At 43.1% G+C, this 15110-nt stretch overlaps 4 protein-coding genes across 4 annotated transcripts; 1 reads left to right on the top strand and 3 right to left on the bottom strand.

Moving 5' to 3' along the window:
• Positions 1 to 2406: 2406 nt before the first annotated feature.
• LOC129589869 (uncharacterized) lies at positions 2407 to 3831 on the top strand. Its single transcript, XM_055484768.1, has 2 exons — positions 2407 to 2509; positions 2666 to 3831. The coding sequence occupies exons 1-2, from the start codon at positions 2440 to 2442 to the stop codon at positions 3634 to 3636; spliced, it is 1041 nt and encodes a 346-aa protein (XP_055340743.1). The 5' UTR covers positions 2407 to 2439; the 3' UTR covers positions 3637 to 3831.
• An 847-nt stretch (positions 3832 to 4678) lies between these two features.
• On the bottom strand, positions 4679 to 7883 carry LOC129589884 (chitin deacetylase 7-like). Its single transcript, XM_055484784.1, has 5 exons — positions 7771 to 7883; positions 7475 to 7672; positions 6982 to 7080; positions 6527 to 6860; positions 4679 to 5679 (listed from the first exon to the last, which is right to left on the bottom strand). The coding sequence occupies exons 1-5, from the start codon at positions 7838 to 7840 to the stop codon at positions 4890 to 4892; spliced, it is 1491 nt and encodes a 496-aa protein (XP_055340759.1). The 5' UTR covers positions 7841 to 7883; the 3' UTR covers positions 4679 to 4889.
• Positions 7884 to 11720: 3837 nt separating this feature from the next.
• Positions 11721 to 14871, bottom strand: LOC129589862 (uncharacterized). The gene is made up of 2 exons (XM_055484757.1): positions 13724 to 14871; positions 11721 to 12096 (listed from the first exon to the last, which is right to left on the bottom strand). Exon 1 carries the CDS (start codon positions 14860 to 14862, stop codon positions 13768 to 13770), a length of 1095 nt encoding a protein of 364 aa, XP_055340732.1. The 5' UTR covers positions 14863 to 14871; the 3' UTR covers positions 11721 to 12096; positions 13724 to 13767.
• On the bottom strand, positions 12035 to 13457 carry LOC129589861 (uncharacterized). The gene has a single exon (XM_055484755.1). It carries the CDS (start codon positions 13455 to 13457, stop codon positions 12156 to 12158), a length of 1302 nt encoding a protein of 433 aa, XP_055340730.1. The 3' UTR covers positions 12035 to 12155.
• Positions 14872 to 15110: the final 239 nt, after the last annotated feature.

The raw sequence follows: 15110 nt of genomic DNA, 5'->3' as shown, positions 1-15110 counted from the left end.
TTACCGACACTTGATCGATTTTCAATACCGTAACACACGCTATATATATGCTCATTACTGCTGTTTCATCGATTTCAAATTTTCTTCGTTTTAGTGATCCCAGTTTCGGCGAGGTTCAGAATTCTGAGAGGGAATTCCGCGAGGGTCGACATTTTTCGATGCGAACATCGAGCCGCCCTACCCGTTGAGACGAGAAAATTCAAGTAATACACCCTGGGAAACCCTTAACATTCTGCTGACACTGGGGCCTTTCCGAGTCTGCCACGAAGTATCTCCAAAAGCCCATTTTTCCTTCCAATGTGATTTTAGAAGCAGTGTAATAATGCGCATGTGCTTGCATTGTGTACTAATACATTTGCGTTTGTGTGATCCACTGTACTTACGGTCTGTCTCTCCCAATTAATATTGGATTGGGTTGTGATAACTTAAGCAGTCGACAAATCTTGTCTAGGCTTGCTCCAGTGATTCCCTATACACCTATGCGCAAAAGTCATTTCGAGCTATAACGGATACAAAATATAACGAACTTCTTGCGTAAAATGCTACAGTTGCCACACACTACTCTACAGTTTTAGTTTTTCACCTTTACAGGAGTCAAAATCAAAGTACATTATTACGTTTGTTACTGCAAAAGCCTGTTCAATCCCAATTAAAGCCGTTACTGTACAACTCAACCCGATACCAAATAAGATCAGCAGTCGTCCAAATTGTACAACTTTCGAAACGAACCACACTTTTGCCGAAGCGCAAGCATCGTCAAAACAGGGAAGACCACGGTAGCTTGGGACTCCCGCTCACTCATGCCGGAAAGGACATCCTTAATAGCCGGTCCCACACTAGTCATGCGTTTTTGTGCTAAATACGTAATAATCTTCGTTTATTTTTCTTTTCTCATTGGCTAAACATGTAATATACATATTGGAAATATGTGTATATATATATATATATGTAATATAATGCTTCAATTTAGCAACACGAGTTTGTCGGTCTGCTTTCGGTTTATCTAAATTGGAGTGAATCTTGAGTGCAAAAAAGACCTCGAACAAAAAGTAATCTGACTATCTTTCCGATAACATTGCCGATAATGCAGTACTATTATAGTACAGTAGTCACAAAGTAACAGGGAGATGTCGAATTTGCAACAGGAAAACGTACGTGCAATCTGTCCACAGCTGGCTCATGCGCTCTCTATCAAGTCACATGTAAGTCACTCAAACCATGTGACATGGTTTGAGTGGATTTCTCGTACCGAGTATACCACGGCGCGCATAATAAGATTGCTTGTCATCAGTTTACGCAGTCCTGTTATCATGTTTTGAAAACACTCGTGGCAGACTATGAAATGCGACGGAGTGTCAGCAGAATGTTAAGGGTGTCCCAGGGTGAATTACCGGAACTATCTCGTCTCAGCGGGTAGGACGGCTGGACGTTTGCAGCGAAAAATGTCGACCCTCGCGGAATTTCCTAATTTCACCGAATCTCGGATCACTGAAACGACGAAAACTTTAAAGTCGATGAAACAGCAGTAGTGATGCATATCAAATGCTACGGTTTCGAAATTTTTAAGAGGTACTACGAGTACTAGCAAAGTTTATTATTAAACTTTTATTCCAGTTACGTCTGTTAAGTCTCTGGTTTGCTATAATACAATGTATTTGTGGGACGGCTCTTAGCATGCCCGACAAACAAAGCCGGTGCCAAATACACCGGTCGCCGGCGGTGACCGGTGTATTTGACACCGCCATTGGCAGTCGACTGTCCTAAATTAACAACGGTTAAATCAGTAATTTCTGTTTTATATACCTAATAGGTAAACAGCAACCAACTAAAACAAAAACGTGCTCCGTGTAGTGTTGTCGTAAGTACGTAAAAAGACTTCAACAGAAGAGTATTCCAGTGGTCAGTGCACCCAGTGCTCCGTGCACTGACTACTGATAAGCAAAAATAGAAAATACAGAGAGCGGTTTTGTATGTTTTAGTAACTGCTACGTACGAGTATATCGGTATATGTGAAAATAAAAAAATTAAATGGTATGGGCAACCATATTTTCACTTTCTAGAAAGTAAATTCTTTAGTTTAAGAAATAACTGTGAAATAAACCTTCAGCGACTCACAATCCGCCTGTCAGTGTTGTAAGAATCCCGAAGAAAATCGCTGGTAGCTTAAAAGCCAATCGATGGCCAAAAATCATGAGTCCTTACCGTTGCAATTTTAATATACAAAGAACCCTCGAACTGCTTCAAATCTGGGATCGCTTCGCTCGATTAGAAATGTGGGTTCGTTTCGCTTGGTGAAAACCCATTAACCAGTTTCCCAAATTGCAGCCCAAGGGCAAATCGACAAAGCCATATCACGATCAATGATTCAGCAAGCACCAACGTTTTCTTCGCATTCAATGCAGATACCTCCGGTATTCATGCATTACTGATGATATTGCGATGCGGTACTGTACACTATCGAAAATGAGACGCTGGTTTATAATGTTTTGGTTCATCTCCAACATGGACGGTAAGACATGCAACGGCAGAATTTTTATTTTATAATATGTGAGACGTTCCCTATTATAGCATAACTTAAGAGAAATTCGTTTTAGTACGAGTAAAAACTATCACCCTCCAGAAATTATGCATAACTATCCATTTAATTATATGGAAATTTTCCTAGGTGGGCTGGCTGACGGAGATTGCAGCCTTAAAAATTCAACGGTAATACACGATGCAGTTTCTCCAGCCGCAGAATATCCTTTTCGGACAGACTTACTTACCGTTGAAGAATGCAGTCTGTATTTGAAATATTTACTGCAGAGATCGATATGTACAGATGTGATGGATTTCAGTAATTGGTGTAACGTAAATGCTGAAAATCCCCGCAAGGCTGGCATGCTGCACACGTACTGGGAGGTGACTTGCTTTTACCGGTCGCACGCTCTGGTAGCTAATACCACCAAGCATGTGCGGAAAATCAGTCCGCAGCGCGCCGTCCTGTTGCATTTGTTTGAGTGGGAGGCAGAGCAGGATCCGGTTACCATTGATATAGTGGAACCCATTCGTAATCAAACCATACACCTTGCCGTGAACAATTGTCGGGCGCCGAATGCGACCGCCAAAGTGCACGCACTTGGTCTTTTACCGAATGTATACAGTTTCGCTCTCGGATATTGTCCTAACGTGACGATCCAGAAGAAACATTTCGGCGGAATGCCCCAACTACGGATGATCGCGTTCTATGAAAGCACAATCAGCGCGCTGGAGCCGGGAACCTTTACCGATTTGATTCATTTGCGCAGTCTGACACTGGAGAGCTATATCATCAGGACGTTATTGAATCAATATATTCCCGAACCAGCTTACCGTAGATTTACAACCGACGACTACCTCCATTATTTGTACGATGTACACTGCGACTGCTCGTATGCCTGGTTGCGCAGCTTTCTGAAGCAGAGACCGTACTTGATAGAGAAAAAGAATCTAGGTGAAGTGTTCATAATCGGAAACTATTTATCACCAGCTGTTGAAAGAAGTGGAAATAAGACAGATGTCTTCAGCATAGATTGTTCCAAGAACGTGACCTTGGACAATATTTGGACAGGCAGTGAATTTTCCTACAAAGCCGCATGCTCTAATGAGAACTGCTGATTTATTATTTTAATTTTGCATTTCCTTGATTTCAGTTTTTGAGATACGTATACGCGCTGGATGACGGGCGCTTATTAGCGATGGTTTACAACGCAGCTTCATATCAAACCGCTCAGTAAAAGTAATGAGTTTCAGTAAAACATGCTTAAATCTGCATATAAAGGAAAACAATTAAAAAAACGATTAAGCAGTGCAGATTTGACACAAATCCTAAACCTGACGTGAACTTATTTAGTAATAGATAAATACAACTTCCGGTAAACGGCTGATTTTACTCTGCTATGATTCTGATCGATGGAAGACATAACGGATTTTCCGAATTTTCCGCCAATAGTCCATTACATCAAGACACCTTCCCAGATGGTAACGTATAAACTGTTAATAAACTGTCATACTCCATATCGACAATCCCAGCTGTTGCGCTTATCTCATGCCATACGACTGGCTTCGTTGTGTGCATCACTGCATTCTTGGCGCTAAATTATCTGGTTGCCCACGTCTGACGCCCGTTTCCGGTGGTCTTGCTTGATACCTGTTATTTTCAGCTACAGGTCAAATTTACCAAACCAAACCCATATGGTTCTGACCGCTCAGACTTTTTCTTTCTGCTAGAACCACCAAATGTTCAAACGATCAAGTTACGACCAAAAGTTTCGGCTTCGACCAAATTTTTTCGTAGACGTCTATCCTGTTTTTCGGAGCAGCTAGGCTCCGCCCTTCAGGGTTTTACGGTCAGTAGCAGGCTTATAAAGCTACGCCAGTACACTGCACTACAGTAGAGCGGCACTGGATAAACATACGTAACAATAAGTACGAGTACGTACAGATATGTATAGTACGTAGACATGCGCAAAAGTTTGTACATAATATAGATGCTTAATACTTTTTTGGCTACGCGTATTATAATTTTTGGAAGCCAATTATGAAATTATGTCATTGAGAAAAAATAGTTTTATTTCCTTCTGTCTTACTAGTACTGGTTCAAAACGTAAAAACGAAAACTAAACAAAACGATTCTGCTTTTCAGAAATGTAAGTGCAGATGGAATACCGCTCTCAGTCATGATCAGCTGTACAGTCTGTACAAGGTAAAGTTAACAAGTATTCGACGACGACATCAGAGCTATAAAGGTATAGCACGAAAGTTAAATAAACGGGACGATATCATGAGCGACGTAAAACATGCATGCCATCACATGAGGTAGCACAGTTATATATGACGTGTTAATTGATCAGAATGCCTGACACAACGTCTTAATGACCGTATGCATTACCAACCCATGGATAGTTTTTGGGGCATTTCTGGCATGTTTTCATGGGACGGATCTCTTTGTTCTTCTCGAACCAGGGAGTGCAGGGGTTGGGCTTCCTACAGGGCTGGGTTTTGGGTGTGTCGGTGCACTGCCAGGGCTTAAAGGTTTTGATATCACCGTAATCAGTGGGTGTCTTCATCCACTGTATCGCTTGGCTCATGGTGACGAAGTAAACATTACGATATTGCGCCTGGTCCGTCTGATCCAACACAGTATCCAGGAACTCGCGGAACGCTCGCTGATTTATTTCTTTAGAGAGCCAAGCCTCGCTAGTGAAAATATTAAACGGCGCGCGGTTGTTGGTGTAGTGTCGCTCGAAGTTGGATATCAAGAGTTCGTATACTTCTTGTTGATTCTTTGGATCAGTGCATGTATCCACCGTATTGCATCGGTCTCCTGACCGATCATTCCACATCACGATGGGCATCTCCCAGATGCCCTGGAAAGAGCCACTAGGGCATGGATCCACCATGCAGACGTTGTTAATGCGATAGTCCAGCGTGAATGGAAAAAAAGGTGGTTCGTTTTCAAAGACCGGCATCGATGAGTCATAGACGAATTCGTTATTGCTCAACATCTGGAACTGATTGTCGCCGCCGATGGACAGATAAGGAGCACGCATGCCTCTGATTTCCCTCTCAGGTATGTTGGCAAATTTGCTTAGGATCCTGCGCTGACCTTGGACTTCGTCTTCCCAGGAATTCATTGACCGATTGCCACTATACTTCATCCTAAACAGGTACAGATGATAGTGCGTTTTAAACGTTGTACAACGTACGGTAGATGTTCTATTAACAAGGTATTTTACATCAGCAGCTTATTCGAGAAGAGATACAGAGGAATATGTGCATATCCGTACATAAGTTAAGGTGGCAGAGAAAGCAGTTCTTACTTCTTAGCGTTCTTAGCGTTAAATTGCTTTGCACGTGACTAATTTTATTTTGCCTGTTTTTTTTTTTTGGTTCTGACATAAAATGACCACGACTACCTGCGCGGTAGTTAACCACGTCAGTGCATGCAATCCATAACCTTTTCGGATGCAATGCAGAGGATGCATTGCAATAAACGTCAACTTATAAAAAACGAGACCAGAGCAAGTATTTTCTTTTAACCTTTTCTTACTACGGTAAAAATTCTTTATTCACAAGATGCACAACAGCAAGCACCACTCACTGCATACATTAAATGAAAAATATGTTTCAATTTTCTATTATTAGCGGAAAATTAATGTGCATAAAGTTATTTTGGTACATTTGAAAAAAAATAATTTTAATGAGCAAGCGCAGTTATTTATAGCCACAAAATCCCAACAGCTGTAATAAGGTACGAGTAACACTCTTAATAAAAGTAACTGAAGTAAGTATTTAAAAAACTTTTATACAATTAAAACTTTTATAAGTTATACTAGTTATTTTATAAGTTAAACTTTTATTAAAAAACTTTTATAAGTACGGTATATCGTACAACTGCAATTATGCGTAGGTTGTTCCATGTGCCATCATTAGTCCCGTTCAAGGATGGACGAATACGATGGTTCATCGAACGCCTTGCGTGTAATTGGACAAATTTCACACTTACGATACTCCTAGCACTGCGATTTCGTTTCCTTGATTCGCCAGATTTTGGACATGGGAGTAGTCCGTCCATTCATGGGATACGAAAAACGTCGCTCGGATGGGACAGTTGTTGGGATTTTTTCTCGTGAGCGTATTCTTATACACGTTCATTGCCGAGTCAGTCACGGCACCTTCGAAGGTCAATAGGATCATCTGCGGAATGTCATCGGGATCCATGGCGTTGGGAGTATCGGTGCTACCGCACCGGCAACTGGGGGGTTGGCAGGTGGACTTGGTACACGGTTCTGCCGGGCTTATCTCCAGTTTTGGCTCTTCTGTATTACCTTTGAGCTGGGCTACGTCGACGAGCAAAAAAACAATTCTGATAAGCGGACAATCTTTAGTGCATGTAATGATCGAATACGTTGAGTGTTTATATTGTAGTATCGAGTTTGAGCAAAGACTGAGGAAACGTACATGTGCTGCTTAAAGGAAAGAGGTTGATGTCCAGTGTCGTGGAAACATCGGTTGTTGTACCAGGTGTTAGATAACCTTCACCTTCGCGATACGTATAACCTGAAAAGAGGCGCACATTAATGGTAGCCTCATGATCGTTAATTTCTACGAGTAGCTGTTAACGGGTTCAGCGCATTTGTACTTAGTAAATTCATAGTTTGTACGAGTGCATAGTTTGTACTCGTACCATGATACTTATTAAAGGTTCTTTAATTAGTAAATTCACAAAGATGTCAGAAATATAACTACAGTAACTGTGGAACGTAAGTGTAACTCGCATTGACGCATGGTTGATTATTATCTTTCGCATAGTTATGAAAATTTGATAGCTGCCATTCACGAAAAAAACAATGTTCCTGATTTACCCAAGCAAAAGCTAAACGCATATCGAACATCCTTTTGATAATCTTCTAAAGACAGTCAGTGTACAAGCAGCACAGGCAGCCGCACTCACCATTATGCTGAATGCATTTCACATTTCGCGTCCAATCACAATTTCGTAATCGCAAGGAAAACTGTAATCCATCGGGGCATGTTTGCTGCACGCCATTTCCGAAACTACAGATGTAATATTTCCCACAGTCTGCTGGGTCGACAAAGTAGCCAAATTTGGATTGGCATTTGAATGTTGCACCCGATGATAACTGTGCGCCTGTAAACAAATACAAGTTGACCGAAAGATTTTTTCGAACAGCACACGTGTACGTCGCTACAGCCTACAGCTGATGTAAAACCATAATCAGAACTCACTGCACTGGTGAAAACCGATCTGCAACATCACAGCTATGACAACGGCCGCAGACGGCATTTTAACTGACATTCTGGCAGTTAAAAGGCTTAAACGGCAACCTAAATCAAAGAAGCCTTGCATTGCAGGTACCTGCTTGATTTTTGAAAATCATGGTCCTTTATATGTACTCAGTATTACGGCATTGTCGATTCTAGGGTTTTGTTTTTCGTTTTAAGTGATTCCCCGATTTGATGAAGTTCTCACATTTCTGTGAGAGCTGGCATTTTTTTTGCAAACATCGAGCCGTTCTCCCCTTGAGGCGAGAAAGTTCTAGCAGTCCACCCTGGGAGCTCTTAACATTCCGCTGACACTGGGGCTTTCCGAGTCTGCCACGAAGCTGTATTTTCGGAATCATGATAATAGCACCGTAAACTGGTGACAGAGTATCTCCTTATCGGCGCCGTGGTATATGAGAAAGCCGGGTTCAAACTTCGGACTTCCTGAAAGCGCATTAGTTTTGTGTGTAAAAACCCAAATAAAAATTCATCTAAATTCTTTGCTGAAATAGAGATCAAAAAATAAAACTGTATGAGTAACCTGTGGCCTGTGGCAGTTGCAGTAAACAGATTCAGCGCAAGAATATTCGCTATCCTCTGTACAGTACCAGTGGTGATTCTTGAAATAATATTTGCTGTGCATTTGCTTGACTGAGAAATAGTGGTGCAAGACTGCACGAGACTACTGATACTGCTAAATGCTAATGAATTTCCTACTAAAGCCACTACAACTCAACACAAATAAACTGGCGACTCATATTGGCCAAGACAGACCGTATACAGACTCGTACACAAAGTGTAGCAGTTCCGCTTTATTCCTGGTCAAGATAGGTGGTTCTTCTTAACAAAAAAAAGTAGCCGAATTACCTTTTGTTCAAATTTTTGTTCACATTCAAGTTTTTCTTCAATTTTGATGAACGGAAAGCTTACCGGCGAATTGGCGACGCTTAATTAATTTTAATTAATTATTAAAGTCCATCCTGCATATTTCTCAAAGATTGTTACCCCGCTATGCAAAGCCGTTGTGCGAGCTCAGCGATGTTCGCAATGCAGTGCCTGCAATGCCGTAGGGACGTTGTGCTAATTGTAAGCTGCAAACTCAAACTGCTAAGCCGGAAGAAGAAAATAGGAAAGCGTATATGCAATCTGTGCACAGCCGGCACATAATCTCAATTTCAATATACCAGCTCTCAATCTGGTATGTGAAAACGGTTGGGCATTAAGTGTACCGAAAAATTACCGGCTCTGACACGTCTAGCAACGGTAGTATTTTGACTGTTTTCTGCCGCGATAACTTTACGAACGGAAATGTTACTAAAAAGTCCACGCTCTCCATCAAGTCACCAGTTTGAAGTGGTTTTTCTGATATACAATACTACGGCCACGAGTACAGTGAATGTTTGTCACCAGTTTATGGAGTGTTATTATCAGCTTCTGAATGCACAGCTTCGTGGTAGACTCGGAAAGTCCTAGTGTCAGCAGAATGTTGAGGGTTTCCCAGGGTGGGTTGCTAGAACTTCCTCGTCTCGATGGGCGGGACGGCTGGACGTTTGTATAAAAAATTTTAAGTGTGACAGAATTTTTGAACCTAAGAATCTGCAATAAGAAGAAAAAATTATACTCAAATCAAAACTGAGTACAGATGAAATGCGCGGTTTCGAAAAACCGAACAGGTACCGGTAAGAGTTTTGTAAATTTCTGTTGTCAGTTTTGTCTTTTAAATGCTTTTTCTGTAGTTTCTATTATTTCTCACAAGACCAGCTAAGACCACGTTTTTTATCACTGTTACAGCGTAGATGTTGCGGACCGGCCTCTTGGAAAATCAGTACGTTCAAAATGTTGTTGAGCATCTGCCGCAATCCGGAATAATTTGCAAAAGAAGATTGTATAATAAACAATATACACAGCATGTATGCAAAAGAAACGGACATATCACAATAATTATTAGTATCAGACTGTGGTGTATTCACGAGATTCTGTATTCTGTACTTTCTGCTTCTCTTTTGCTTGTTTTTCTTAGCAACTCCTGCTGTTTCTATCTTGTTTCTGTAGCTGCGATTCCTTCCTTTCTATTCAGTTGCCTTCTGCTGCGATGCCATCATACCAGCCACTAGCCAGATCAATAAAGAGCGCACGATTCCAAAACTACGTTACGGATAAGGCGCCATCCATAAATTACGTCACGCAAGTAGGGGGAGGGGGGAGGTCCTGAAAGCGTTACTGTTTGTTACGAGGGGAGGGGGCTTTAAAAATTTGTTACGATGATGACGTCAACATGCTATATCGATGGAGGGTTCTCATTTTGTTACGTAACGCTCAGGGGAGGGATCTCAGTTTGTTAGCATTGGTGACACAGGGGGAGGGGGGTATCAAAATGTCCAATTTTTTGCGTGACGTAATTTATGGATGGCGCCTAATTATTATTGTATAGTATTACGAGTACGAGTATATTGCACAGACTATCAATGCACCCATTCTCGCACGCCTTGCGTTGGCCCCATTTGTTGTGCAAGTATTGTACGTATCGAACTATCATTTTTAATACAACTGTAAGAATTCCAACAACCATTCCTGTAACCATTCGTAGTCAACCATTCCTGGGCAACCATTCCTGTAGTTTGAGTTGTTTTTAGAGCTACCGTATAATCTATGCTTAAAGTTCTTATACAACTATGCATTTCGCAGGAACACACTAATGAATGATTAACGCTTATCGAGCTCTCGGAAGTGACATCTTTTGCCGCTTAAAGGATGCCGGGGCTTGTAGTCTATGCCGCACGATGTCCGTGCGGTGCACTGACGACGGAAGGCAACCGCAGGTCGCTTGGCAAATAAACACAAACCGCGCCGGACACCCCATTTTAATCACCATAAATCACATGATACACACGAATGAACGCAAAGCAACATGTTATTAATAACTAGATCACCAAGGGCCGGGTGGGAGGGTTGCGCAAAATGGTTAAAGATCTTAAAATTATAATATTGCTGTACTTCATACGACGTATTAATACTCGCTCTGCTTGTGACCTTAACAAATATCACTGGTTGCCAAGCATTACGAGAGCTCTGCGTTAACGACATTTAATGCTTTCAGCATTAAATGACATTAACGCTTATCGAGCTCTCGGAAGTGACATCTTTTGCCGCTTAAAGGATGCCGGGGCTTGTAGTCTATGCCGCACGATGTCCGTGCGGTGCACTGACGACGGAAGGCAACCGCTGGTCGCTTGGCAAATAAACACAAACCGCGCCGGACACCCCCAAAGCGGAACGCAACCCCCAACCCGGAGCGGAACCAAACACAAACGGCAATTTTACTGAAAAACTAAACCGCCAGTACAGATGACATATTAGTAAGCAATTTTGAAATAAGGAGAGTGTCAGACTGAATGTAACGATTAACTGCATCGCTTGACCAACGGCCAAGCATTCGAATCTGATCCGCTGGGATTCCGGCGATGGCAGCTGTAGTTGCAGCGCCAATTCGAATGGAATGGCATGAGTATGCAGGACCGAGGCATCTCTTGAATAATGTAGTCAGATACTGACGCGTTAGGAAAACTCCATCATGAAACATAAACAAAGGAGACACAGAAGTATGAAATCGATCTCGGAAAATTAAGTAATTACGAAAGTTAAGAACTGGACAAGTTTCACTACGCAGAGGAGGAAGCAGAACTGTTACAGGAGCAAACTGAGAAGACTTCGAAATTTTTAGAGTCAGAAGAAGACCATGCGCTGAAATAGCCACATCAGATCTGAGAAGAGTTGACAGGGAAATGGCTGTCTGTTTGGGAGCACAGAACTCGGAAACACGAAGAAAACCATAGAAAGATACAGTAACGGCAGCCCGAAGCATTGCGATAGTGTAAGAAGGAATGGGGAGAGAAGAAATAAAACGAAGGAGAAAGACTAGTTTGTCCAAAGTAATTCCATCGCGTTTGCGGACAGATTGCCCACGGATTCTCGTCCATCCAGAAAACATGAATGCCACAAACCGCTTATCCGGCAAGGGATCGCGATGGCCGTTTAAAAGATGATGAGTGATAACGGCAGAAAGGTATACCCGTGCAGTTGCACACGAAAGACCTTTCTGGTACAAGAATGCCACAAAATTCTGAAGGACATGAGAATCCGTGGGCATCTGTATGTACTTGAAAGTAGAACAAAAGCTGTTGAAGCAACGTAGTGCAGATCCGTATGCCTGACGGCTTGAGGGGGCTAAATGAGCGTGCAGTAGCGAAGTAATAGTGCAGTTAAACTGCGCTTGATTCATCAACGGGCATCCTGCAACATAATATTGATTACTAGTTGTGAACCTAACCAATGGTTATGCGCTCTGAATACTACTTTCGGCGTGAACGTTGAGAACCGATCAAGGTAGGAAGAAAGGCTGGGAAATCAGGCGTAAACATGTCCGGTTCTGCAAAAGCTGTCTTATGTGCTTCAAAAAACTTGACCATCTCATGCCGGGATAATGCATCGGCCGCTAAATTCTCGCACCCAGGAAGGTATTTAATTCGTATGTGGAAATTATGGCGCGCAGCTTCAAAATGAATCGCACGAACGAGATCCATCACCCCCGAATGCTTACAAGAAAACTTTGCCCAGACTTGAGACACTGCCTGGTTGTCGGTGAAAAAGGTCAACCGCTTGCCATGCCACTGCGATCCCCAGTTAGAACAAGCAAAGAATATCGGCGCCATTTCCAACCAGGTTATATGCGGCTGGACGCATAAGATGCTGTCCGGCCAAGAGATATAAAACCACCGGCAACCGAAAATTGCACCACAGCCAGAGCCACATGCATCGGTGAATATCTGCAGAGAAGCACAGTCAGTCCAGTTTGGTTCGATAAAAGAAGTTGTACCATTCCACAGAGGTAAAAACCGAATCCACCACTGAAGGTCTGCGTGGAATTCACGGGAAAGAGTTACATGTTGACGCAGATCTTTAACGGACAGCGAAGTGTCGATCATTCGACGTAGAAAAATTCTCCCGGCAGGTATACATTTTGTTGCAAAACTGAGTTTTCCGATCAGACTCAAAAGGTCACGCTTGCAGCAGGATGTTTTGGCCGAGAAAACTACGAACTCGTTTTGGAGCTCTTGGACTTTTGATGCAGGAATCGAGAGCGTTTGAGATTCGGAGTCAATGCAAATGCCCAGAAAGGTCAACTGGGCAGACGGACCTTCCGTCTTTTCCGGGGCTAAAGGAACACCGAGATCCTGACACAGGATGGCCATCAGTTCCGTGGCGAGTCTACACATCGGAGAGTTAGAAACACCAGCAAAGAAGAAATCGTCCATGTAGTGTAAAACATCTGCAAACTTTCCCACGTGAACGATAATCCAGTGCACAAACGAAGCCATGCGATCGAATATCGCCGGAGACGAACGGCAGCCAAAAGGCAAAACAACATCAAAGTAGTACTTATTGTCGAAAGAATACCCCAGGAGATGCCAATCATCCGGGTGTACCGGGATTAAACGGAAGGCGTGCTTGAGGTCCATCTTTGCCATTAACGCGCCTTTGCCGAGCCGCGTAACGATTCTCACAGCGTCGTCTACAGAACAGAATTTCATTGAATAGGTTTTTTGACAAATCGAATCGTTCACAGAGTCGCCGAAAGGACGAGACAGATCCATGATTAGTCTCGCTCCGCCGGTCTTTTTAGGTCGGACACCGAGAGAAGAAATGACGAAATGTGGCAGCGGAATGTAATCGAAAGGTCCTAGCGTATGACGCAGACTGATTTCTTTGGCAAGGTACTTTCGTACAATCTCAGGATGGTTGCGAGCTGTCAGGGCATTGGGAGTGTAACGCGAGTGCTGAGAACCGGTAAACCCGATGACGAAACCGTACAACAATCCTGCAATGAAACTGTTTACTGCTGCCCGATTAGGATACTTACGCAAATAACCCAGGAACTTAAAAGGGCGGAGTGGCGTAAATGGGTTAGCTGCTACTGGGACCGGTATGGTGCTCGCGAGTGTGACTGGTTTCGAAGCACTGGTCGCACACATGTATTCTTCGATGGGGGCATGGGGACTGGCACTTTCCCGCGTTGTAGTCCCTGCATACGGCAACGCGGGGCCCGCGAAAGGGCTGCGTTAAACGAGAGGCGGATGGCTGAGATGGAGCGTTTGACATAACAGGCTTTGCACGTTGAGGACAAAAGGTCGCGTAATGATTCGGATCGCGGCAGACGAAGCATCCGTAAGGCGGCTTTGCAGATGGATTAAAAGCGGCATTGGGATGCGGCGGCAATTGAAGTGATGAGGTAAAACTTAAGTTCTGCGGAGGTGGCTGGTAAACCGCGGGAAAGGTAGGGATGGAACGCAACACATCCGCCATGATGGACGAATCTTCCGAAAACCAAGCTGTTTCATTCACATCAGGGAAGGTCATCCTTTCACGAAACCGGCGGTCGTAATCTAACCAAATCAATAAAGGTCGTGTTAATGCTAAACCTCTAATGATATCAATGTAAGCCAGAAAACCCGGGGCCAAGTCTGGATGATGGAAGATGCGATAACGGATGAAAATTAAAAATGCCTCCAGCCAGGAATTGAAGCTGTCGATTTTTCTGCGGCTGGTGGTTGAAGCTGCAGGAATAAGCTTGCCCTCCGAATCAGCAATATAAGTGCTGGGTTCCGATGATGTATCGATACCACGATGCATAGGCTGCAGTTTATGCAACTGGATAAACGAGAGACGATCAGCCAGCTGCTTGGATAGAGTCGGATCCAGTGCGGGCAAGCCCATATATGACGGAGGACGCTGTGACCCACCTGATGGCTGGGATAGGTCAATGAAAGGGGGTTGAATTGACCGGCGAGGAAGATCAGCGACACTCGTCCCTGCTGTGGGCGAAGCCATGGGCACTGTTAAGGCAGCCAGTTGACTTTGCAACTGGGAAATCGTTTGCTCCATAGCAGCAAGATGGAGAGAATCGGGAGAGGTTCGGTTGACTTCTTCGGATGGCTTCTTTTTTGTCACCCCAACACGTTTCTTTTTAGGTTTGGTTGAAGAACGCGTTGTAGGACCCATTTTTTATTGCGCAAAATGGTTAAAGATCTTAAAATTATAATATTGCTGTACTTCATACGACGTATTAATACTCGCTCTGCTTGTGACCTTAACAAATATCACTGTTGCCAAGCATTACGAGAGCTCTGCGTTAACGACATTTAATGCTTTCAGCATTAAATGACATATATTTTATACCCTTAACTACTATGCATTTCGCAGGAACACACTAATGAATGATTTATTGATTAATCGCAGGCAAGCATTTA

The sequence above is a fragment of the Paramacrobiotus metropolitanus genome, unplaced genomic scaffold (genome assembly GCF_019649055.1).
Source record: "Paramacrobiotus metropolitanus isolate TYO unplaced genomic scaffold, Prichtersi_v1.0 Parri_scaffold0000037, whole genome shotgun sequence".
Classification (NCBI taxonomy): domain Eukaryota; kingdom Metazoa; phylum Tardigrada; class Eutardigrada; order Parachela; family Macrobiotidae; genus Paramacrobiotus; species Paramacrobiotus metropolitanus.
Note: the sequence above shows the minus strand (reverse complement) of the source record. Positions and strands in the feature narration are given on the sequence as shown.